The sequence below is a fragment of the Chiloscyllium punctatum genome, chromosome 23 (assembly GCF_047496795.1).
Source record: "Chiloscyllium punctatum isolate Juve2018m chromosome 23, sChiPun1.3, whole genome shotgun sequence".
Lineage (NCBI taxonomy): Eukaryota > Metazoa > Chordata > Chondrichthyes > Orectolobiformes > Hemiscylliidae > Chiloscyllium > Chiloscyllium punctatum.
In genome coordinates, this window is record NC_092761.1 from 59558721 (window position 1) to 59583770 (window position 25050).

General features: G+C 39.5%; 1 protein-coding gene across 8 annotated transcripts in view; it reads left to right on the plus strand.

Annotated features, from left to right (window-relative positions):
- The window catches only part of cdon (cell adhesion associated, oncogene regulated), a 191952-nt gene that overhangs the window by 115923 nt on the left and 50979 nt on the right, over window positions 1–25050 (plus strand). For all 8 annotated transcript variants that reach the window (XM_072593055.1, XM_072593057.1, XM_072593054.1 and 5 more), the window contains 4 exons: window positions 17067–17204; window positions 19580–19855; window positions 23510–23656; window positions 24533–24676. In XM_072593055.1, the coding sequence (XP_072449156.1) occupies window positions 17129–17204; window positions 19580–19855; window positions 23510–23656; window positions 24533–24676 (643 nt within the window). In that variant the 5' untranslated portion in view covers window positions 17067–17128. The remainder of the gene's footprint in view (window positions 1–17066; window positions 17205–19579; window positions 19856–23509; window positions 23657–24532; window positions 24677–25050) is intronic.

Below are 25050 nucleotides of genomic sequence, written 5' to 3' on the forward strand. Positions count from 1 at the left end.
GCACTGCTCAAAGCCTCCCACCTGCTTTGCTCTGGTCCTCTGCTGTTCCACACCACTCCATGTCTCCAGTCCGAAGGTTTTTAAGATTGAGACTTTGGAACTCTGCTTAGTTGGTGGAGGCAGTGTCATTGAATGTTCTTTTAAGGGAGAAATTGATAGATTCTTGTTAGACAAGGGTTTTGGGGAAGTAGATGGGAATGTGAAATTCAAAATACAAATAGATTAATCAACTCTTCACTTGTATTCATTGATGGGGTCAGAGCTTTGCTGGCTGGCCAGCATTCATTACATATCTCTAATTGTTCAGAGGGCAGTCAAGAGTGAACTGTTACTTTGCAGTTTATATAAATGATTTAAATAAAGAGATCAGGGGTATGGTAGCTAAATTTGCTGATGACCGAGATATGTAGGAAAGTGAGCTGTAAAGATGACTGAGTGGGCAAAGATCTGGCAATGTGAGTAAATGTGAAACTGTTCCTTCTGCCAAAATGGACAAAATAGAAACATATTAACTAAATGGCGAGAGATGGCAGAACTCTGATATATAGAAAGATCTGGTGCCCTAGTGCTTGAATCACAGAAGGTTAGTACACCAGTGTGGGTTCAGTTAGCTAATTTGGTTGGTTTTAAGATTAGAGTGGTGCTGAAAAAGCCCAGCAGGTCAGGTAGCATCCGAGGAGCAGGAAAATCGATGTTTTCGTGCAAAAGCCCTTCATCAGGAATTCATCTCATTTGGTTGGATGGCTGGTTTGTGATGCACAATGATGTGACCAACGTGGATTCAATTCTGTAACAACTGAGGTCATTGTGCAGTCTGACCTTCTTAATCTTGCTCAAGGCATGGTGATCTCCAGGCTAAACTCAGCACCAATTGTCTCACTGTAATGACAGAATAGTTCTGTGGTCCTCTGGAGTAATTATGACTTTACCTTTAGTGTGCAGCTATAGCAAGTAATCAAGAAAGCTAGCTATAGTAAAATGTTTATTGCAAAGGGAATTGAATGCAAGAGCAGACATGTTCTGCTCCAATTATATAGGACATTGGGAGTGCATCTGGAGTACTTTGTACAGTACTGGTCACCACTTTAATGAAATTATATTAATATGTTGGAAACAGTTTAGAGACAGTTTGCTAGACTAATACCTGAAATGAGAAAAGGTTGAACCTGTATCCTGGAGTAGTCAGAGGTGACTTAACCTGGGGAGGCAATGGACTTGTGTTTGAAACCCACCACAGCAGATGGTATGAATTCAATAAATATCTGAAATTAAGAATCTGATAAAGACCATTAATCCACTGCAGATTGTCAGGAAAAACCCATCTGATTCACTAATGTCCTTTTAGGGAAGGAAGTTGCCATCCTTACCTGTTCGGGCCCACACGTGACTCCAGACCCACAGCAATGTGTTTGACTCTTACCTGCCCTCTGGGCAATAAATGCTGCATAGCCAGTGACTCCCTCATCCCGCGAATAAATTTTTAAAATAAATTGAAACATGTATGGAATACAGGGAGAACTGGCCAGTTGGATACAGAACTGGCTCAAAGGTAGAAGACAGAGGGTGGTGGTGGAGGGTTGTTTTTCAGACTGGAGGCCTGTGACCAGTGGAGTGCCACAAGGATCGGTGCTGGGCCCTCTACTTTTTGTCATTTACATAAATGATTTGGATGCGAGCATAAGAGATACAGTTAGTAAGTTTGCAGATGTCACCAAAATTGGAGGTGTAGTGGACAGCGAAGAGGGTTACCTCAGATTACAACAGGATCTGGACCAGATGGGCCAATGGGCTGAGGAGTGGCAGATGGAGTTTAATTCAGATAAATGCAAGGTGCTGCATTTTGGGAGAGCAAATCTTAGCAGGACTTATACACTTAATGGTAAGGTCCTAGGGAGTGTTGCTGAACAAAGAGACCTTGGAGTGCAGGTTCATAGCTCTTTGAAAGTGGAGTCGCAGGTAGATAGGATAGTGAAGAAGGCATTTGGTATGCTTTCCTTTATTGGTCAGAGTACGGAGTACAGGAGTTGGGAGGTCATGTTGCGACTGTACAGGACATTGGTTAGGCCACTGTTGGAATATTGCATGCAATTCTGGTCTCCTTCCTCTCGGAAAGATGTTGTGAAACTTGAAAGGGTTCAGAAAAGATTTACAAGGATGTTGCCAGGGTTAGAGGATCTGAGCTACAGGGAGAGGCTGAACAAGCTGGGGCTGTTTTCCCTGGAGTGTCGGAGGCTGGAGGGTTTACCAGAGGTTTACAAAATTGAGAGGCATGGATAGGATAAATAGGCAAAGTCTTTTCCCTGGAGTCGGGGAGTCCAGAACTAGAGGGCATAGTTTAGGGTGAGAGGGGAAAGATATAAAAGAGACCTAAGGGGCAACATTTTCATGCAGAGGGTGATACATGTATGGAATGAGCTGCCAGAGGATGTGGTGGAGGCTGGTACAATTGCAACATTTAAGAGGCATTTGGTTGGGTATATGAATAGGAAGGGTTTGGAGAGATATGGGCCGGGTGCTGTCAGGTGGGACTAGATTGGGTTGGGATATCTGCTCGGCATGGATGGGTTGGACCGAAGGGTCTGTTTCCATGCTGTACATCTCTATGACTGGGCTTGTATACCCTTGAGTTTAGAAGACTGAGAGGGGATCTGATTGAAACGTATAGGATTATGAAAGGATTGGACACTCTGGCAGGAGGAAACATATTTCTGCTGAGGGGGGAGTGCCAAACCAGATGACACCCCTTAAAAATAAGGGGTAGACCATTTAGGACAGAGATGAGGAGAAACTACTTCACCCAGAGAGTGGTGGCTGTGTGGAATGCTCTGCCCCAGAGGGCAGTGGAGGCCCAGTCTCTGGATTCATTTAAGAAAGAATTGGATAGAGCTCTTAAAGATAGTGGAGTCAAGGGTTATGGAGATAAGGCTGGAACAGGATACTGATTGGGAATGATCAGCCATGATCATATTGAATGGCGGTGCAGGCTCGAAGGGCTGAATGGCCTATTCCTGCATCTATTGTCTATTGACTCTATTTCCTGGGGGACTTGACTGGGTAGAGGGAGTGAGGGCTGGGGCTTTTCGTCCTGGCTTGGGATTTGGATCCAGAGGCTACAGAAAAAAAAGTTTTTTGTGACCAGGCTTCCTCCCTTCCTCAAGGCTTTTTAAAAAAAAACATTTGTGCTTGTTGTGGAGCTGGGAGTTGCGGCTTGGAGGCTTTCTCACTAGACAGCAGTAGACATCCAGTTTCTTTCAGAGCAGGCACATTCTCCTTGCTCTCCATTTAATTTGGTGGCCTGCTTCTCAAAGGGGAACTATATGTCTACACCCCTGCCCGACTCTGCATGTTTGCACTGGTTTTGCACATTCTTTTTCTGCAGTAGAGAACCAATAAGAGATATTAACATGGACACGTGAGTACTTAGTCTGCGTTGATAGATAGAGATGGAAATATTAATCCCCTGATATTCGATTGTTGTGCGTAGATTGGGTGTTAAAGAGTTCTGATTGAAAAGTGGTTCAATAATACTAAATAACTGGAGCTGATACAATTTAATAAAACATGATTTCAGATCCCTGTGTGGTCTTCATCCCAAAGCCTTGTTTTGTGGTGGTCCCTTTTTTCTGCAAACTTTAGCTTTTCACCAGTCAGATGGGAATGTACTCGTTGTGATGAACAATCTGACAGCCTGCTTCTTATGTGTTTATGAATGTGAATCCTAACAGATGTGTAAGAGGTCTTAAAACTATAGTGCTACACTGGTTGCTGCACTGAAGTTACAGATATTGATTGCATATGAGGTATCTGATGCTTGGCACCCAACCTTGTTTGGATGATCCTGTGGCAGTAGCAACCTTAGTGTTCACTCATAGGGATATGAAGCAATAAGTAGAGATGTCACATAATCTGGTGGAGCATAGCTCATTATTTATCCTCTTGCAAATTTGAAACCAGATTGTTCTGAGCTACTCACAGCCTTTGTCAATTGAGCTGAATGCTGTTGCCATCCACAGTGCCTTGACTTGCCTGAATAGCCTTCAGAGGAATCTTCAGGAAAGTGTTGCTGAACTGAGGTTTGGCTTTTTGCCTGGACCCTGGCATCTCTGGGGGTGGCTTGGGGTGCTGAGCAGAATTTGACTGATGTTCCTTGATTGCAGAAAGTGAAGTGCTGCCTGGGTGCCTTTTTAAATTTGGTGCCCAGTAATTGGAGTCGGGAAGATTCTCACAGAGGGCTAGAACTTCCTATCATCTTGTTCTTAAAATTAGACATTTTACCTGAGCCAAGAATGTGCTGCTGGAAAAGCACAGCAGGTCAGACAGCATCCGCAGCGCAGGAGAATCGATATTTTGGGCATAGGCCTTTCATCAGGAAATCAATTTCTCCTGCTCCTTGGGTGCTGCCTGACCTGCTATGCTTTTCTAGCACCACACACTCGACTGATCTGCAGCATCTACAGTGCTCACTTTCTCCATTTTACCTGAGCGTACATAGGCAATGAGGGAAAAAGCGCATAATCGTATGAGAGAACCTGACTGGGTCCCAAGTAGGAGTACCTCCCACTTTTAGGTTTGTCACCACGAGTTGTCTGAAAAAACAAGATTTCGCCCGCAGTCCTTAAGCTCAAATGTTTATAAATAAATTTCTTCATTGAAATGTGTAAAATTTCACTAATAAAAATTAATCTTCCAGTACCATTTATATCTTTTGGTTAAATAAATTGACGTTGGCTTCAATCTTTTCCCTTGAAAAAGAAGCTCGTTTTTGAAATAAACTTTTTTTTTCTGCTTTCAGGCAACAAAGGAGCAACATACATTGATGACACTTGTAATCTTTGGAATACAAGTTTATTTGCTAATTGATTTGTTGTGACACAACAAAGTAACTTTGAGAATGCATTCCAGCTTTTGGGGGAAAAAAGGTCCTTTTCAAATCTAAAGAGTAAATGGTTAAGGGGCATTTTTAAATTGTGCTCCGTTTGAGTTTCCAACCGGGGCAACATTGTAAATGCCTCAACTCCCATTTTAAGCATTTTGTAAATTTCAATGAGATCACCTCTCATTCTTCAAAACTCGAGAGAATGCAGACCCAGTTTCTCTTCATAAAACAAACCCAGGAACAAAGCTGGTGAACCATTGTTGCATTCCCTCTAAGGCAATAAGCTCTTTCCTGAGATATGGAGGCCCAAAATGCACACTGTTCACCTCTAGCCAAGTTCCTATACGACTGAAGCTAGACTTCATTACTCCTGTACTCAAATCCTCTTGCAATAAAGGATAACATCTCATTAACTAGTCCAAAAACTTGCTGAACCTATGTTTTAGCCTTCAGTGACTTAGCAAGAGTAACCGAGTCCCTTTGCATATCTGCACTTGCCAACTTCTCACCATATAAGAAATACTCTTCACATCTGTTCCTCTTACCAAAATAGATAATCGCACATTTTTCCACATTACATTCTTATTTGTCACAAAGCATGCCCAAATCCTCCTGAATATGGAATAGCATCATAGAATCCCTACAAGTGTGGAAGCAGGCCTTTCGGCCCATCAAGTCCGCTATTCCATATCATTTGCTGATCCATGCTGGGACCTGCTGTAAATGTTCGATTCAATAGGGGTTGGTTAGTTGGATATTTTGAGTATTAAGTTAGTAGAAACCTTGAAACAAAATATTGAAGGAAAAGAAGGCATTTCCCCAACAGAGAATTCACTGAGTGGATTTAATCAGATCATTGCAGAATTTAATTTTGTCTTCCTTTTGTACATTAGAAATTGTAGACACTACTCCCCTTTTTCCCCAAAACACACAAAGCATTTCATTGATTTGATTTCAATTTTTTTTACTGGTAAATTCTTATTGCTATTTAGGAATTGGTTACTTTCACATGCTCTTAGCAGTTTTTTCATCAGTTTTCTAGCTACTTGCCTCATTTTGCTTTGTACATTCTCGTAAACTTCCATAGAAATTTACAGCTCAGAAGGACTCCCATTCGGCCCATGTCTGGATCAGTCAGCAAAGATCAGACGAATCATATTTCCATCTTTTGGCCCGTAGCCCCGGAGACTATGTCAGTGCAAGTGAATATCTAAATGGTGCTAAATAGTACAAGAGTTTCTGACTCAACCACCCTTCCCAGGCAGAGTGTTCCAGAATCCCAACACCCTCTGGGTTTTAAAAAAAAATTCTCCTCCACTCTCTTCTTAGCCGTCTACCTTTTCCTGTGATTCTGTGCCCCCGATTATTGACCCCGCTACTGATAGTGTGAATAGGAAGGCATTGTTTTCTATCTGTGTCCCTTATTCTTATGCTCTACTATTTGGTCACCTGTCAACTTTCACTGCTCCAAGGAAAACATCCCTATCGTATTCAGTCTTTCATCATACCTCGGATCCTCCAGCCTAGGCAGCATCCTCCTAAATTTCTTTGTGCCATCCCTGTGCAATCACATCCTTCTGATATATGGCTGTACCTTCTTTAATTTGTGATTTTCTACTGTTTAACTTTGACTTAATCACCAAAATATTATTAATTTGATAACAAAATTGGCTAATAAACCATGTAAAAGTAAAGTAGATGACACGCATGCTATACACAGAACAGCAGTGCATCTGTTGCTAATAGTAGTGGATGTGCCAGGAATATGTAGCCAGACGTTGCTTTTCATTTTCTAGTCAAGAATATTAGAGCTGGTTTTCACATTTGAAGTCAGGCATAACCCTTTTTGTGATTGTGACAATGTATATTGGCTCTATTTGAGGTTATTGGCTAGAAAATGCTTTGGGATGATCTTGAAACTGTGAAGGCATATTTGGGGAAAAAAATCTTCATTCTTAACTGACCTCTCCATAGCCAGTTAGCCATACAGTTGATCGTAAGAACTCTGAGCAGGAGTAGAAAATTCAGCTCCTTGAGCCGCTCTGCCATTCATTATGATCATAGCTGATCTCTACTTCAATTCCACTTTGCCCATAATCCTTCTGCTAATTAAAAATCTATCCTCTTTTTAAATATTTATAATGTCTCAGCATCCACCACATTCTGGGGTAGTGAATTCCACAACCTCATGCCCTATTGAGTCCCTATTGTCTTTGATGGAGTAATTTCTGCCCATCTCTGATTTAAATCTGCTACCCCTTATCCTAAAACTATGACCCCTCGTTCTAGATGGTCCCACAAGAGAAAACTTACATCTACTTTGTCGATCCCCTTTAATATCTTATATAGCCTGTAATTATGTCTCCCCTCATTCTTCTATACTGCTCAATCTCTCTTCATAAATTGATTCCATAGGTAACGGCATTAATCTAATGCATCTCCCGTCTACTACATCCTCCTCCATTGCGCCTCTCCTCCAGCTTTGTTGGCTGATACCATGCGATTCCACTCCAACCTGTTCAAACACAGCAGGACATCTCTAGTCATGGCTCTCTTCCTCTTTCCTGTATGGCCATTTTTCCAGTCATTCATGAATCTATTCTCGATCCTTCCTTATCAGCATATTATCCTTCAATAGTTAGATTCACAGAAATGTCAATGATATTTTATGTGTTTCTGTAACGTTGGACTGCAGCTGAGATGTGGATGAATCAAAATTTTCTGAAGCTCAATATATTAAGGCTGGGGTGTTTGTTTTCAGGCCCACTATAAGCTGATCCATGCCTCATCCTACCACCCTGATCAGAGTAGATGACTTTAATCCATCGCCCCGAATTTAATCTCAGTTCCCACTTGATAAAACCAATCTGCAACATGCCCACCTTCACCCCATTACTGTAGCTATTGTCTCCACAAAGTTTAATTTCTCAGTTGTTGTCTTCATAATCTTTGAGTTCATAAACATCCCATTCAAGACCAAGTCACCTGTTTCCTCTTTCACCTCAAATCTCAGTCACCTATCGCCATCTTCTACTTTGTGCTGACCAGGGCTAGATCCTTGCCCTTCCAGTCCATATGCCATATATGGACACATGATCCGATTGAGATGGTATTTTTTTGGTTATTATGAAAACCGCCTTGTGTAACTTGTTGGATGAGCAGGAGTGCAGCCATCCATTGCTGCCCATGAAAACAACATTAAAGCGTAAATACAGTTGTAACAGGATGCTTTCAGTCTGGTTGGTTTCCAGGATCATGCTGCTCTCAAAATGCCATTACACAAGTGCCATATTGATTGCCATGACAACTCTACTCCAAGCAACATTTGTCTGCACTGACTCTGAACTTTCATACAGTTTCAATTTTAAATAACATTCCAAATTTGTGATTGGTAACTTCAGATCTTGCAGATTGCATTATTAAGCAATTTTTTTAATGGCTGTTTCCTTAACACATTTTACTGGAGGAGATACTTGGTGCACAGTGTTGGTAGATGGTTTGCTTGGGAGAGAGGGGGGAGGGGGATCCAAAACAACAAATGGGTGTGCTTGTTAATTATCTTGAGTGATGGCTTGGTTAGTAAATACACTACCATCTTGGAAATTAGACATGCAGGCAAGTTAAGTTAGTTGATCTTAGTTGAATTTGCAGTTGCAGATCTACAGAACCTTTTGTTTCCATGTTTTTATTTTAAGTTATACTTTTAGAGCTGCCCAAGGCTCAGAGGTGAAATCCCTCCACCGATACAATTATCACTATCCAGGATGATTATGTCTTGATGGAGAACCCAGCGAGTCACTAGTGCTTGTGGAATAGCCCCACAGCTTGAGTCCATAACTTTAGAAAAGGTGTTCAGAAAACTAACTTGGGGGCAGGGAATGCATTTTATTTTAAAAGACTTTTGTGCTCATTGTCATTGCTTTGTAAAATCTCTGCTAATTTAAAAATTACTGAAGTGTTAAAATTCAGAGTAGAATGCACTGTTCAGATGGAATCTTTTAGTTATTGTGCTTTAGAGCAAGGTGCCACGCTTATTTACTGCTTGGAGCCGAAGCTCATCCTTGAATCTAATTAGGAACACATTGAGTGTCATTGTAACTGGCAGCCACTCAATATTGCCTTATCTGTGACTAACCTCTGACCCAGGCAGTGACCTATCCCAGGTTACCCAGAGGTCGAGGGGCTTCCATTGTGCAGACAGAAGTGGATCATGTGGAGTTGATTATTTTCTGTTTTCTCTGTCTTTGCTACAATTTATCCAAGTCACTTCTATTTTCTTCCCACTTAGCTGGCTGGCATGAAAGGAAATGTCTTTGTTGGCATTTGGAGGATAAGCATGCTTGATTGGTTCCACTGCAGCTTTTGGGAGGGAGGCGGGGGTGTGGGGGCTGGGGAAAGTTTGTGAAGTGCAAGAAGCCTATGGACAGGGAACATCATGCTCTAGAAGGTCGCAGCTGCTCTCCTCATTGTCCCAGACCCCAGGAATAAGCAGAGTGGAGAGAGAGAGAGAAATTTCTACAGTGCGGGAGCACTGCCATTGATCAAAGGCTTGCAGACAGCCAAAGAGCAACATAGAAAGAAGGGAGCAGTAATCCCGGTTTTTCTCTCTCCCTGTGGCTTTGAAAACTTTCTGGCAAAAAAATAGTGCAACTTACTTTCTGAGGCAAAGCCTTTTATTCCAGTGAGAAACATAAGTCCAGAAGCAACTGCAGACTCATCAGTAAAAAAAAATGCCACTTACTAATTAAGAGGAAAAGAAATGCCATCAGAAGGACTAGAATCTGCAACTTAAAATGGGAGTTACTGAACTATGGGACATTTTCAAATAAGGCCAATCACCTTAAAATGGCCAGGAGGTTATTTGGGTGAAAACTCCAGTGCCAGGAGCTCATGCAGTTATCATGTGGCAGTGATACTGAAAATTCTTTCTGCATGTTTAAAGTATTTTTAGCACTTTTTTTTTTCCATTTCCTAGTTCATCCTGAATGTGTCTGCTTTACTGGAATGTGGTTTGGGGCATATTTAAAAAGATTACACAGTTCGGTACAAATGTAAGCCAGGAATTCTGGTATGAAGTTCAACATGCTTTTCTCAACCAACATTGCTTTTTTAAAAAAATGCACAGGTTAATGGACATTCATCTCATTACAGTTTGTGGCACCTTGCTGTTTGAAAAATGGCTGCTTCTTACCCTCATAACGGTCACTGCACAAAGTAATTAATTGCATGTCAAGTGCTTGGGATGTTTCTAGGCATTGTACTATATAATATATAAATAATAGTTCTCCTTTCACTTGAGTTTTGAAATAACAGATAATGTAGAGCGTATGTTTCAATAATGTGCACAGGGGTGCAGAGAATAAGCAACCAAGTCATTGCCTGGCATTTTGTTTCCCTGCCCTGAATGTTGTTTTAACATTTTGGTGCCTGCATTGTAATTGCCTTTGTTCCTACTCAATGAGTGGAAGCTGTTAAAAACTGCCTTATGTGTGCACTCTAGAATCCTCAGCACCACTTAAATGAATTTATACTCAATTAAAACTAGACTAGGCTAAAAACAGACTTTCCCACTGTAAAATCTACTCCAAGGAAATATTTGTTACATAGTGTATTCACTGGCTCTAGCATGTTTTCTTGCTAAATTGTGCCTGTTGTGTGATAATTGATCCTTTTGATATTTTTCTCATTAATAATCTTTTGAAGAGAGATCAGTGTCAGGAATAGCCAATTCAAAATCCCCATGTACATGTCATTTATCTGATATTCCATTACTTCACATTAAAAATGCCCCTCAAATAGTGCAATAAAATATTCCTAAATTAATTTTAATGAAGAATTCAAATTGAAATAAAATAAACCATTCTAAAGTTGCACTTGCCTCAAGTGGCCAGCATGTGGCACCGACAAACAGCATTGAATTGAAAATGAATTCAGATGGTTTAACTGTTTAGCCAATGTCTGTGTATTTTTTTCTTGCCTGTTAAAATTCACCATGCTATTTTGACATTAGATCTGTGGCACTATTTAACCATGAAATTAGAGTTGAAGCCCATGTCTGTTCACAGCATTGCTTGGATTCTGTAATCAGAAGGTAGCCTCTCCTTTTTCATAACAAATTAATTGAAACAAGTGTATAGGTGCATATTCTTGTATTAAGCTGTTTTTAAATCCCTCCGCAAGTTTTCTCCCAGTTTAACAGAGCAAGGCCAAATGCTCCACAAGTCAATATCATTTCTTTCACTATGAATTAGCATTTGGTCCCACTGGAGAGTAATCCTTCGAATCATTATCCTTGAGCCTTACGAAACTATTTGCAAAAATATTTCTTGGCCCTTTGTCTCTTCTTTCACTACCATCCTTTTAAACAAACTTTATAGTTTCCCTTCTGTGCTGTCCCCAATTGCCAATGCTTTTTCCTTGTAATGCTGTACCCATGAGGGTCACTTTATAAATGCAAGTTGCCATTGTAGCTGATTCATATGATTTTTTTGATTGCCACAATTTAAAGAATATTTACCAATTCTTCCTAGTGAATTTTTATTGCACTGAAGTACTGAGATGGTTTTAAAATAGCCATGAGTTTTGCATGCCAGTGACACCAGTTGTGCTGATTTGATAGTCCTAAGCAAATTACTAAAGTCTCTGCATCAGAGAAGTTCAGCAAAGTTGTGTCGAAATAGGGTATTCAAAAAGATGTCCACAGTTGGGACCAAGAACTAAACTGTTTTATATGGATTTAAATATGCATTAGGAGGACTTTGGTTAGTTCTTGGGTGCTGCTTCCTGCTTTTCATCAGTCAGGGACCCCTAGTTATTTCCAGAACTCTTTACATAGTACAGCTGAGTCTCCACGCAAAAGCACAAGTCCTTATGAACAACTTTCACACACTGTTCCTCTCTGTTGCAGTTAGCAGACTTTGTCGTTTTTAACAGAATCTTAAATGTAATTGTTCTTTTTCCAAGTATGTAATTTTATTTTATTGTCAAGTTGTCGGAGAGTGAAGCATGGTAGAATGCAGAATGACAAAGTACATGCAGGTTACACAGCACTTTTGGATCTAACAAAATCTTTATAATCAGACATTGAGGTGAGGTTACAGGTTGAGAGAATGAAGGTCGCTCCTTGTCAGGGCCATTAAACACCGTCATGCTTCACTGAGCTGTGCACCTATTTATTATCTGTGGGAATTCAGTTACCTGTTGTTTACCCTGATGACATTTTTTAAAAATCTTTGAATTTGAAGTTTCCAAGATGTCTGCCCTTGTTGCATTTGTCCCTGAATGGACTCAACATTCGTGTACACAAAATGTTCTGCATTTACACTAATAAATACAGTAATAGAGTCCAGCTAACAGAATGGCAGTTGGACCTTCCCTCATCGAAACAGTAGCTGGGTTCGGTTTGCTTTTGAGGCAGCTGTTCACTTTGTGGTATGATGGAGTTGCATGCTTCCTTGGGCAAGCAGTGCTTTTGTGTAAACGGGCTGAAATGTTTGTTTTTTCTTTCAGTGTGGGTTCACGCTGCCGATGGATAGTTCCTTTTCTAGCAAGGCCTGAGTGCTTAAGCAAACGCTGCACTTTACTCACAGCAGGGCCTTCCTGGTGGGTTGAGTGGGAGATTAACAGAATCACTCCTTGTGCTGAGAAGCTAATGGGGAAATGGCAGTCAGCTCAGGATCTGAGTCATTGACAGCCTGGATGAGGGAGTAGATGTTGTGGAGGAAAATATTGCAAACCAAAAGTAATGAGTCTTGAGGATGAAATTAAATATTAAGTCATCAAGGAACTAAAATGATTTTTTAAAATAAACATCTTTTCCTAATTTTGATCTGTTTTAACTGCTGTGCATTCTATTTATATACTGTTAAAATTGCTTTTTTGTCTCATCACTGACTAATTTACTGTCTAAAGAGAAAATTGGTAATGCAAATACTAGTAATTATTCTACTGCTTTTTATAATTTAATTTAACAGATTTGTGTAACTTAGCAGAAGCTACCATATATACTTGTGTAAAAGTCTACCTTGTGTAAAAGTTGACCCCTTATTTTTGGCCAAAAAAAATCTTGTTTTCCATATATCTCAAGTAAAAGTTGACCCTACTTTATCGCATTATAAACCTTTTGCAAAGGAAACTGCATGTTCGCATTAACCCACTTAAACAAAATCGCATTCGTTCATTCATACCGGTAACTCTACTTGTCGGTCTTTGTTTACTATGTTGTGTCTCTATTCATTCATTCATAACTCTACTTGGCCCACTTGGTTTACTACAGCACGTTTTGATTCATTCATTCATTCAAGTTGGAACTAAGTCTAGCAATACTTATTGCACTTTGTTCACTATCCATCCAAAAGTTAATATCATTAAACTGTTAATAATTTTAATTGTGCCATTATATCTGAATAAAAGTGATATATATTAGCTCCATATATCTTTAATTATTTGACAAATTTGTTAATGTTGCTGGGGCTCATTACATACGAGAGTAAATGGGAGGGAAACTGAAGGATTGGCAGGAAAATTCAAGACACTTCCACATTTAGAATTTAATAAATGTTTCATGAAGTTGCCATTATTCCAGACCATGACAATGTTGAACAGTGAGATTTTGCAGGATTTCAATGAATCTTTGACATGTTAAATTTTCGTATTAGTATGTATAAATAAAATTTACTACTAGTAATTCATTCTTGTTTCTCTTGCTTTTATCCGGTAATTACCTTTACTGTAATTCATTGTGTTTTTCTTCTTTACCTGGGATTGGTTGAGCAAAAAATCAACTTCTGCTAACAAGACAGTATCAACTGCAGCATGGATTTCAGCCCCTCAAAACTAATGCCCATGTAATAGTCGACCCTATAAATCGAACCTTTAAAACTAGTCTAAAAAATTTGACTTTTTCACAAGTGTATACTTATTGTTCATACCATCATATTGCAAATGGTATAGTCATTAACCAAGGGCCTTATTTTTACAAATCTGTCTGAGTTTGCATTAAGGGTGTTTAAGGATAATGTTCAATTCATTGAGATCGAATTCATCCATCGAAATCTTTTAATGTCTCTCAGTCACACAATGACCAGGAAGGATAATTGTGCTAATAATATCAAGTTTCAGGTTTTCAGGAGACCCATGTGAAGGTTGCTGTCTCTCTCCCTCCTCCTTGGTGGTATTACCGTCATTCATTTGGCATTAGGTTGAAACTATTGAATGGATTATTCATTTCAATTTCACATCATAACTGCTTTCTCCAATCATAACAATACAAGTAAAATGCCTATTTAGTGCTACTGGGAGTGATCATAACTCCTTCAATTTTCCTTCAACTCTAGTTTTGACTCATTTCTGCAGTGCTATCTCTAGTTTCTCAGCCAAGCTGTTGTTTAATCCTTTGAACATTTGATTCTCATGCAGGTTAAAATATGTAATAATATTTGAATATGTGTAATAATCCATCCTTGACAGCCCTCTGCAATAAAGAATTCCATGGATTGACTACTCTATGAAAGCGAGAATTCCTCTTCCTCTCTGTTTTAAATAGGCGACTGTTTTTCTGAGATTATGCCTTCTGGTTCCTACATCTCGCACAGAGGGGGAAAAGCCTCTCTGCATCTACCCTGTTATGTGTCCGAAGAATGTTATGTTTCAAAAACAAAGAACTGCAGATCTGTGGAGAGAAAGCAGAGTTAATGTTTCACGTCTGGGAACCCTTCAAAACAATAAGTTGCCTTTCATATTAAAAGAAAACTGCAGATCTGAAACAAATACCAAAATTGTTGCTGAAACTCAGCTGGTCTGGCGGCATCTGTTGGAGAAAGCAGCATTAATCTTTTGAATCTGGTGACTTCATGATGAAGATTCACTCTGCGCCTCTTCAAAGTCTTCTAAACTCCAATGTGTACAGGCCCAAGCTACTCAACGTCTCATAGGAAATTCCTCCATAACCCAGGATCAACTCGATGAACCTCCTCAAACTTGATATATTCCTGCCCTCTCTTACAAACCAACCATGACCTTCACACAAGAGAACACTACTGATGATGCTAACCCAACAGTGTTGTTATAATTTAAAAGCTACTGAAATGATAGTCAAATGGCGATGTAACTCCACATTGTCGTACTACCATTCCACTGTTAAACTTATTTGGCACCTTTTTTTTAAATCAACGTCTGCAAAGTGGTTTTTCCACCGCTCAAAAGGAAAATTGAGGCAGTAACTTCCACTCATTTAGTCTTTGTGGTGTGGTACCTCTGTACTCTAACTAATAAAAGTAATGTAAAATCTCTCAACACCAGATTATAGTCCAACGGGTTTATTTGGAATCAATAGCTCTGAAAGTGCTGCTGCTGCTTCAGGTAGTTGTGGAGCGGAATCATAAAATACTGGCTTTATAGCAACAGGATTACAGTGTCATGGAATCTAATATTAAGCAAATTTAGTTTACGTCTTTCATCTTTTTAGAATGACTGTTAATTGCGGTTCCTTCATATGTAAATCCCAAAACATTTTTAAAGTTACATTCTCAACAGTATGAAGGAACCAAAACTAACATGATCATTCTAAAAGATGAAAGACATAAGCTAATTTTTTTTAATATTACATTCCATGACACTGCAATCCTGTTGCTATAAAGTCTGTCTTATGATTCTGCTCCAAATCTACCTGATGAAGAAGGAGCGCTTCAAAAACTATTGATTCCAAAGAAACCAGTTGGACTATATCCTGGTTTTGTGATTTTTAACTTTGTCCACCCCAGTCCAACACCGACACCTCCAAATCATAATAAATGTAAGGATTGGGATTGGTGGGGCCTCTGTACTAGAGAAAGTTTTGTCTGTGTCCACAGGCAATATTTTGTTCAGAGGTGAGGAAATGCCACCCTCCATACTAATGGAATGGTAATGGTTAATTCCTGAGGAGGTTAACAAGTACGTTTTAATTTTAAGTACTCACTCAGCTTCAGTGTTTCATCTCAAGCCATTGTAACTTGAAGCTGATTTAATTAATTGAACTTGTTCCAGAGATAGCTGTCTCTGGGGCTAATGTTATTTGTTAGCTTTTACAAATAACACACAACCCGAAAACTGATTTGTTTGTTGATACATTAGTTAGTAGAAAGTGCAGGCAGTAGAATGTAGATTAGTTTGAATAGAGAGCTGGCTGTTTATTGACCATTTGCGATGCTATCAGAAAGCTAATGTCCATTTACTCACCTAGAATTTACTGCTGCCTTGCCTAAGGGATCTGTTATTCTCAGTGAAAAAACCTAAAGATTGACAACAGAAAATCTTTGCTTTTTGTTAAGAAGAAAAATTATGTAATTCTCATCTAAGTGGTTAGAATTGCCTTTGAGTACTGAATTATTTGGGCAGAGCAGGCATTTAAGCTATTTTTGTCAGATTTGGTGCCTGAGATCTCAGCTATTTAAATGGCATTCTGCCATCTCTCAGATGAAGGGGCCTCTTTTTTTTTAAAATATGTTTTTAATTTAAGATGCTGTCAATCCTACTGAAATCAGCTGCCACAGACACGTTAGCACCTGCCACAGAGTTACGCTGCCTTGTTTCACATTCAAGCTTGGAAGCTTCTCTGTTTCTTGTACTCCATCTTTGCTAATGTTTGTATATTATTTCTGTGGTAAATTGCTTTAGGGAGCCACAGTGATTCAGGATTGCATGACAAAGGGAGGCAGATAGATGTGATATGTTTACAAGCGGCCTATTATACAACTCTGCCTCCAATTAATCACTTCAGTCTTGTCGTTAGGTCTAATTACTTGTTATTCAGTTGATATTTAAGAGCATGTTCCTAGACACTGAACTTAGTAAATGGTTGTTAAAACAGTATTTTTATGCCTCTTGGGTATTAGGCCAAAGATGTTGCAGCTCAGTTTTCTTGAATGGTGCTTGGGATGCTTGTTGATCCAAAATATCAGACCAGACAACAGCTGTTCTCTTTCTACTGGTCTCATAGTACAGGCTGTACCAGATTGAACCATAGCCAGGGTTACAGAAAGAGAAGGAAAATCAAATAAACATTCCTTTTGTCACATGTTGATTTTTGAGTGGCTTATTATTTGAGCTCTCATTGAAGCATCCATGTTTAGCTCTGTCTATGGTGAGCATTGTGAATCTAATTGGCTCTTGTCTTCACTGTATGCAGTGAACATTTCTCTTGCTTTTGCAGATTGTACTGGCCACCCTGTCTTGCTGCAGAGCTCTTCAGCCTTGCTTCCCTGTCACAGTGCAATGGATCCAGAGAAAGGGTGTATGCACTCTGTGTTCTGTGTGTGGCTGCCAGTTGTTTTCTCATGTATCAGGGCAGGTAAGCCATGACTTAATTCAAAACAATTTTGAAATGTCAAGACACATCACTGATCACATTAACATGGGGCACTTTTATACAAAGAGCTTAAAGAAAATCCTTGAGTGGCAAAAAAAATGGGATTCATACTTCTCCTATCCACTTGTCTTATAATGTCTGCCGTGGTTTAAGTATTCCCAAAGTTGTGGTTCTACATTTCCATCCAGCATTTTCCTTGTTAGGAAATGGCTAACCTCAACTAGTATAAAATTTACCAAACTTGATATTTAAGCCTTTATTGTTTTGCAGCATTTGCATTCTTCCTATTAGAAGGGTTGAAACTTGGAAGGGTTCAGCAATGATTTACAAGGATATTGCCAGGGGTGGAGGATTTGAGCTAAAGGGAGAGGCTGAATACACTGGGCTGTTTTCCCTAGAACGTCAGAGCCTAAGGGGTGAACTTATCAAGGTTTATAAAATCATGAGGAGCATGGATAGGGTGAACACCCAGGTCATTATCACAGGTTGTGGGGGAGTCCAGGACTCTAGGGCCAAAAGTTTAGGGTAAGAGGGGAAAGATTTAAAAGAGGCCTAAAGGGCAACTTTTTCACACAGTGAAATGCGTTGGCAGAGAAAGTGCTAGAGGCTGATACAATTACAACATTTAAAAGGCATTTGGGTGGGTACATGAATAGGAAGGGTTTGGAGGGATACGGCCCATGTGCTGGCAAATGAGACTGATTAGGTTAGGATAACTGGTCGGCATGTTTCCATGCTGTACATCTGACTCGATGGCTGTAAGTAATTAATGAGTTAATGTGGCATGTTGAACATTCATGTATCAAACAGTTTGTGTAGGATATTGGGCCTAAATTAAGCTCAAATCATTAATGCTAATAACCTCCTGATGCTGCTTCATGTATGCAGAGATTGTAGTTTTCGTGCTGCACACAGCCACTGAAACCTAGGCAAACACAACAGGCAAAGCCGTCCTATTTGCACTTGCATTTCTTATCAACATAAAATGCTGGATTTATAGGTGAATCAACATTTGTAAGAAGTAAAAGGGATTATGGTTGATGTTTTACCTGTATTTTTGTCAAGAGTTCTGATGAATGTTTCTGTATCATCATAACCAATATCATAATCTGTTTATCTTTACAATTACTGATCGCCCTATATATTTCTGCATTTTCTATTTCTCGCAATTTTATTTTCTTTTGTATTATTCACTGCTTCATCTTATTTCTGCCAGAAATTGGATGGAAGTCTTAACTCGTGTATCTAACAAATCTTGTGATTCTATCACATATGGGAACTGGGCGCAATTTTACATGTCCCCATTGTGACACAGTTTCTAGTACCCAGTATCTTGTATAGACTAGGCAGACTGCACATTTGTAGATGACCTAAAAATAGGTGACAAGGTAACTGGTGATGATGACAGAGTCTGCAGAGGTGTGTAGGCAGGTTAAGGAAATAGGCTAAAAGATGGAATGTAATATGAGGTTATGCGTTTCTACAGGAAGAGTAGAGGTGCTGAATATTATTTAAATGGAGAAAGACTGCAGAAAGCCATGAAACAGTGGGATTTGGGAGTCCTTCTGCATGAATTAGGAAAAGTTCGCATTTAAATTCAGTGGGTGATAGGGAAAGCAAATGGAATATTGGCCTTTATTTCGAACAAATGGGGTGTAAAAGTTTGGAGAGTTTGCTAAAACTTTACAAGGTGCTAGTCAGACCACAAGTGGAATACGGTGAAGAATTGTAGGCCCCTTATCTAAGGAAAGATACACTGGCATTGGAGAAAGTCCAGAAAAGGTTCGCGAGGCTGCTACCATGTATGGAGGTACTGTCTTAAAAGAAGAAATTGTGCAAGTTGGGCCGGTACATATTCTCTCTCGTTCTTCTATAGTCCAGTCATATTGAAGCAAACAAGCTTTTCAGGACTTGACAGGGTAGATGCAGAAAAGTTGTTTCTTCCTCTGGGAGCAGAGGGTTTCATCTCAGAATTAAGGGTTGTACATTTAAAACAGCAATGAGGAGGAATTTCTTCTGAAGTTTGGGAATGTTTGGATTCTGTGCCATAGAGGACTGTTGAGGCTGGGTCATTTAAGTATATTCAAGACTGAAATTGATTTTTAATCTTAGGGAATCATGGACTGAATGACCTACTTCTGCTTCTACATCTTATGTTCATCTAATACTGCATTTGTATTAGCTGTTTGGAATGATCACTAGAATTGGCCCCTGTGTCCGAAGGCTAGAAATGTTATGGTGGACTGCAAACCAGGTGTCATCCAGATGATGAATCCAATTAAGGAGGTTCCCTTTTGGTAAGGTTATGGTTTCAGAAGTAAGGGCAATTTTAACCCGTCTTTTTCCTTTTTATACAGACCTGGCTCCTTACTTCACAGCAGAACCCCTGTCCACAATACAGAAACTAGGGGGACGAGTTCAACTTCGCTGTGCTGCAGAGCCTGCCTGGGCACACATTACATGGCACTTCAACGGAAAGAAATTAACAGACGGCGAACAGAATGGAATAGCGATCCAGTTTGGGTCATTGACCATCTCCCATCTACAAACGTCCCACGTTGGGAGATACCTCTGTGTGGCAAGCAGTTCTGTCGGTGCAGTAGTGAGCAGACCTTCTTCGGTTACCATTGCAAGTGGGTATCCTTTAGGGAATAGGAGTAACTTTGGTGCAGATTGTTTGAATAAGATGAGCTATAGTTTGATCTATTAAACTGAAAATGTAACATTTTTTAATCAGTTGAGGTTTACCAAGATTCAATACTGAAGTGTCATTAGAGCACCCTCCTCTGCATGCTAAGTTTTCTGACTTGACTCGACTGTTCAGTGCCCAGCCACTTGACTGGAGCATGACAGAGACCTGGGATTAAAGTGACATTTTTTGGAGTTGGACCAGAAGATGCTTTTATGGATTGTTCTCTCTGAAGAATTTATGTCCTTTTTTAAAAGCTATCTTGATAACGATCATAGAATCCTACAGTGTGGAAGCAGGCCATTGAGTTAACACCACCTGTCCAAAGAGCTTCCCACCCAGGCCCACTATCACCGTACCCCAGCATTTCTCAAGGCTAACCCACCTAGCTAGCTGGCAATCTGAAGACACTATGGGCAATTTAGTATGGCCAATCCACTTAACCTGCACATCTTTGAACTGAGGGAGGAAACCAGAGCACCCAGAGGAAATACATGCAGACATGGGGAGAATGTGCAAATTCCGCACACAATAGGCTAGGGCTGTTTTCCCTGGAGCGTCAGAGGTTGAGGGGTGACCTTGTAGAGATTTGCAAAATCATGAGGGGCATAGATATGATAAATAGACACAGTCTCTTCCCTGGGGTCAGGGAGTCCAGAAATATAGGGCATAGGTTTAGGGTGAGAGGGGAAAGATATAAAAGAGACCTAAGGGGCAACTTTTTCACACACAGGGTGGTATGTGTATGGAATGAGCTGCCGGAGGAAGTAGTGGAGGCTGGTACAATTACAACATTTAAGAGGCATTTGGATCGGTATATGCATAGGAAGTGTTTGGAGGGATCTGGGCTGGGTTCTGGCAGGTAGGACTAGATTGGGTTGGGATATCTGGTCGGCATGGACCAAAGGGTCTGTTTCCATGCTGTACATCTCTATGACTATGGCTCTATGGTCACCCAAGGTTGGAATTGAACCGAGGTCCTTGGCACTGTGCTGACCACTGAGCCACCCTGCCACCCCAATAACAAATGTCAAATAAAAGGCAAATATTGAGAATGCTGGAAATTTGTAACAAACACAGAAAAGGTTGTAGAAACACAACAGGTTTGGCAGCATCTGTGGAGAGAGAGAGAGAGTTAACGTTTGCACTCCAGTATGACTTATTCAGAACTTGGTTCTGTGGAAGAGGTGTTGGACTTGAGGTGTAGACTGTGCTTTCTCTCCACAGATGCTATCAGACCTGCTGAGTTTTCTCAGCGATTTTTCTGCTTTTGTTTCTGATTTCCGGCATCTGCAGTTCTTTGTTCTTTTTTCTCATCATCAACTTTTTAGCTTTTGTTTTGCCAATCCTGTTCACATTCCTGCTAAAATATATCGAGGATGGCTTAATTGTAGGTGCGCGAGAGCAAACCTGGAGCTGACTTGCTTTTTTAAAAATATCATCCCTTTCCATATCGTGTGACATAACTAAGATTGCATCACTATGTTCTAAATAAGCAGTATTTGTGTTCCCTTAGCAATGGTTGGGTGTGGCAGAGAAATAAAAGGAAAGGTGGCGAATTTCTCTTGCTACCTGCCTCTTCTAAGGGATAAGATACCTTTTAATCCAGTGAGCAGATTTGCTTTTGACTTGGAGAGAAGAATCAATGTGAACGGCTTTAATTATAAAAATATATCTGACCGATTAAAGCAAGCTGATGTAGAAGGAAGTGACCTGAGAAATGACTGGCTGAGTGGAATACTGAAGGAAACATTCCCTATTGTAAAAGAGGAGAGTGTGGCTCTTGCATATTTGCAATCTGTTTTCCTGTCCAAATTGTTTGCAAGAAACCTGTACTTTCTTTAAAAAAAACTATACATTGAGAAACTGGCCTTCTGGAAGTGCTTTGCAGCCATATAAAAGCTGTAATGAAGTTTAATTTCCCTGATTAAGCAACAGTCAGACCACACAGGCAGCCTGCATAACTGGGACCTACAGTAAATGTAAGCATCTTCCTGCTTCTATTAGCTTGACCTGAGTGCACAAAAAGTATTAATTATCGATGCTGGCAACATGACAAATGCAGAGAGTACAGTAAAGCATATTGAAAGGTACAGCTTGGTGTGTAAACTTCTGATTTTCTGTATAGTGTTGGGTTGGTCTGTTGGAGCTCATTCTCGAGCCTTCTCACTCTCCACTTCAGCCCCAAGGAGTAAGAAAATTGGAAGAGGAAATGTAATCTATATAACAATGGAAGGCTGTGATTTCAGGACCCATGCAGATTCTGAAATCCTGGAACAAGTGATGGTCCAAATATGTAGTCAGAAAATGTAGAATAATTTCTTAATTCCTTTCCTTGCACTCCCCTGACCTTCCAAGTAAAATACCCAAACAATGAGTAGACTACCACATACCCAATTGAATAAAATAATTAAATGCTTGTTAATTCTCTGTTTATTTTCTACCTGTCACTCCTAATTTTCACTCTTCTACCTCTGTCTGTAGTGACTAATGAGGACTGCAAATCAGAAAATCAGATGCACATTAAAACTGGTTATCCCTCTAGCCAAAACAGTATCTGGAAAATGTACTCCTTGATGCAGTGATGTCAGCACAGCAAAACTGCACTTCGGTATCCATATTAATTGCACTTCCATGTGCTTGCAGCACAGATCAATATCTTTATTTGTTTCATGTCTGCTAACACTCTGGAGCTAGTGCAGTAACAGCAAAATCTCTGAATCAAATTTAAGTTTTTAAAAATCTAAGTCCACAAATTTTAAGATAAAGTATACTCAGAATCGTTGAAGAAAAATAGTTAAATAGAACTTTATTTAATTTTTTTGGAACCTGAGGAAAAAAGTTGAGCATGCGTAATCAGAATATATCAGGTGTTAGCAGACATTTCATTTGTAATAGTATCATTCTGCACAACAACAAATCTATAGTTAGAAACTGGTCAGTTAGACCAGAACATATGACAACATACGATATGATTTTGAGCCTGTTACCAGAGTTTTGATGAACTAAATAGGAAATGGTTTGATTTCTACTCTTAATAAATGAGGCTCCTAATTCGGAGCATGAAAAAGGAAAGCATATCCCAAAATCAACTACTAGAGGATAAAATTCTGCCTCTGCAGTCCTGATGTATGCTTGCAGCTTATCACAAAATCGCTACCCATGATTTTCAATCTACATAAAATGGATAGTGAAAAATTAAAATTGATGACACTATGGATGGATGCATAAATTAAGTTTCAAACTTTTAGATTTCTCCTGCTATTCTGATCATCAGGATCTGGAAAATTTGTTTTAATATTGCTCCTGGTTTTTAAGAGCTGTGTATATGGATCAGCCAAATTTTAGGGGTACATTTCTTTCTATTTATTGCAAACATTTGCAGGAGTGCAAGTAAGCGTGGTAACATGCAGTCCAGTTGAGTGTGTCATCCTGCATCCTTAGAACAGTGTACAAATGGCTACTATGTCTCATAAAGGTCAAGTGGAAGGTATCTGCTGTCTGAAATTTCAGCCATGCTGCCTGTATCAGATTTCAATGTATTGCTGACATATGTTGCAGTAAATAGTGATCATTATTATTTGCTCTGTTCTTGCAGGTGTAAGTGATTTCCAGGCACCTAGCCAGCGAGTAGTTACAGTGGACGAAGGAAGCACAGGCATCATTGAGTGTCATTTACCTGACAGTAAACCTCAAGCGCTAATCCGCTACCGAGTGAAGGGTAAATGGATTGAGCAATCCACAGGTAGGTGTCCTGGCCTAGCCCATTAACTTTTTAAAACTTTGTATTTAAAGTATTATGAGCAGTTATTATTGCCTGTCACCTGTTTTATCAAACACACAGGCAGATACAGTACCATAGATGCTTCACTGTCTCATTAATATGATTCCCATAGAGACTGGTAACTTTTTTAAAAATTAAAGCTGCATTCCTAGCTGAGAAATTTATTTTATGCTTGGTAATTGGCTGTAATAAAAGACAAAAATCACCATCTTTTCAGGCAATGTATGTTTCTACTAGTAAACAAAATACTCCCTAGTTTTAAGCCAACTGAAAAAGCACTCACAGGCACACTTCATAAACATTACATTTTTACATTACTTTACATAAACATTTAATTTTTTCAGAATTCGTGCAAAGTGTTTCTGAGCTTCAGAAAGTTTATTTCTGTTCCTTTTCTCGCCAATGGGTGTGGCGTGGTAGCTAGTTGTGATTAAACATTACAATATGAAAGATGACACAAACTGTCAGTTATTTTATAGTGAGAGTGTTTCGTTTCGAGTTTTTTTTAATGTTTAAAGTGCTTACTTAATTTTACATCTACCACGACTTCCCTCTAATTTAAATTTCCGACCTCTAAAGTAAGAGTTTAAACAAAATAAACATTTTTTGAAACTTAGAGATTTTACAATAATGCTCAATGAAGTTTCTTATTAATATGTTCTTTTTAAAGATTTTTTTTAAAAAATGTCTCAGTTTCTCTTCAGATATGTTGGCCCAAATCAAATTTGTAGGAATACACTGAGCTGGCATTCCTGCCATGTGACAGCTTGCAGGTTCCATAACTGCTTAGTTACAATGCAACAGTCCATCTCCTTATCATACTCTTTTATTTTCTAGATAAGTACCTAATCCTTCCTTCTGGAAACTTGCACATTCTGAATGTCACACAGCAGGATAAAGGAAGCTACAAGTGTGCAGCGTACAATCCAGTCACGCATGAGCTGAAAATGGAACCTACGGGACGTAAACTGCTGATTAGACGTAAGTCTGCAGCTCAACTATATTCTGTCAATGTTCCCAACCTTAGTTTTTGCTGTTTCCACAAATGCCAATCTGTTATCATCCATCACATGATCTGACCCCATGTAATGACTTCATATTAAATGAAGCATTGAACATCCATCTACTGGATTAGATTCTAAAATTACTTGAATACCTGCCTATTGTCATAACATCATTTACCTAGGCTAGAATAAATAAAGTTGTCTCCTATCACAAGTGGATGCAGGTCTAGAAATGGACTTACCTGATTCAGTTTTATTCATCTGTAAATCTACATGGTTCTGAATGGGTTTTTTTAATCACTCGGGAGGCATAGGCATCACTGGCTAGGAAAGCATTTATTGCCCATCTCT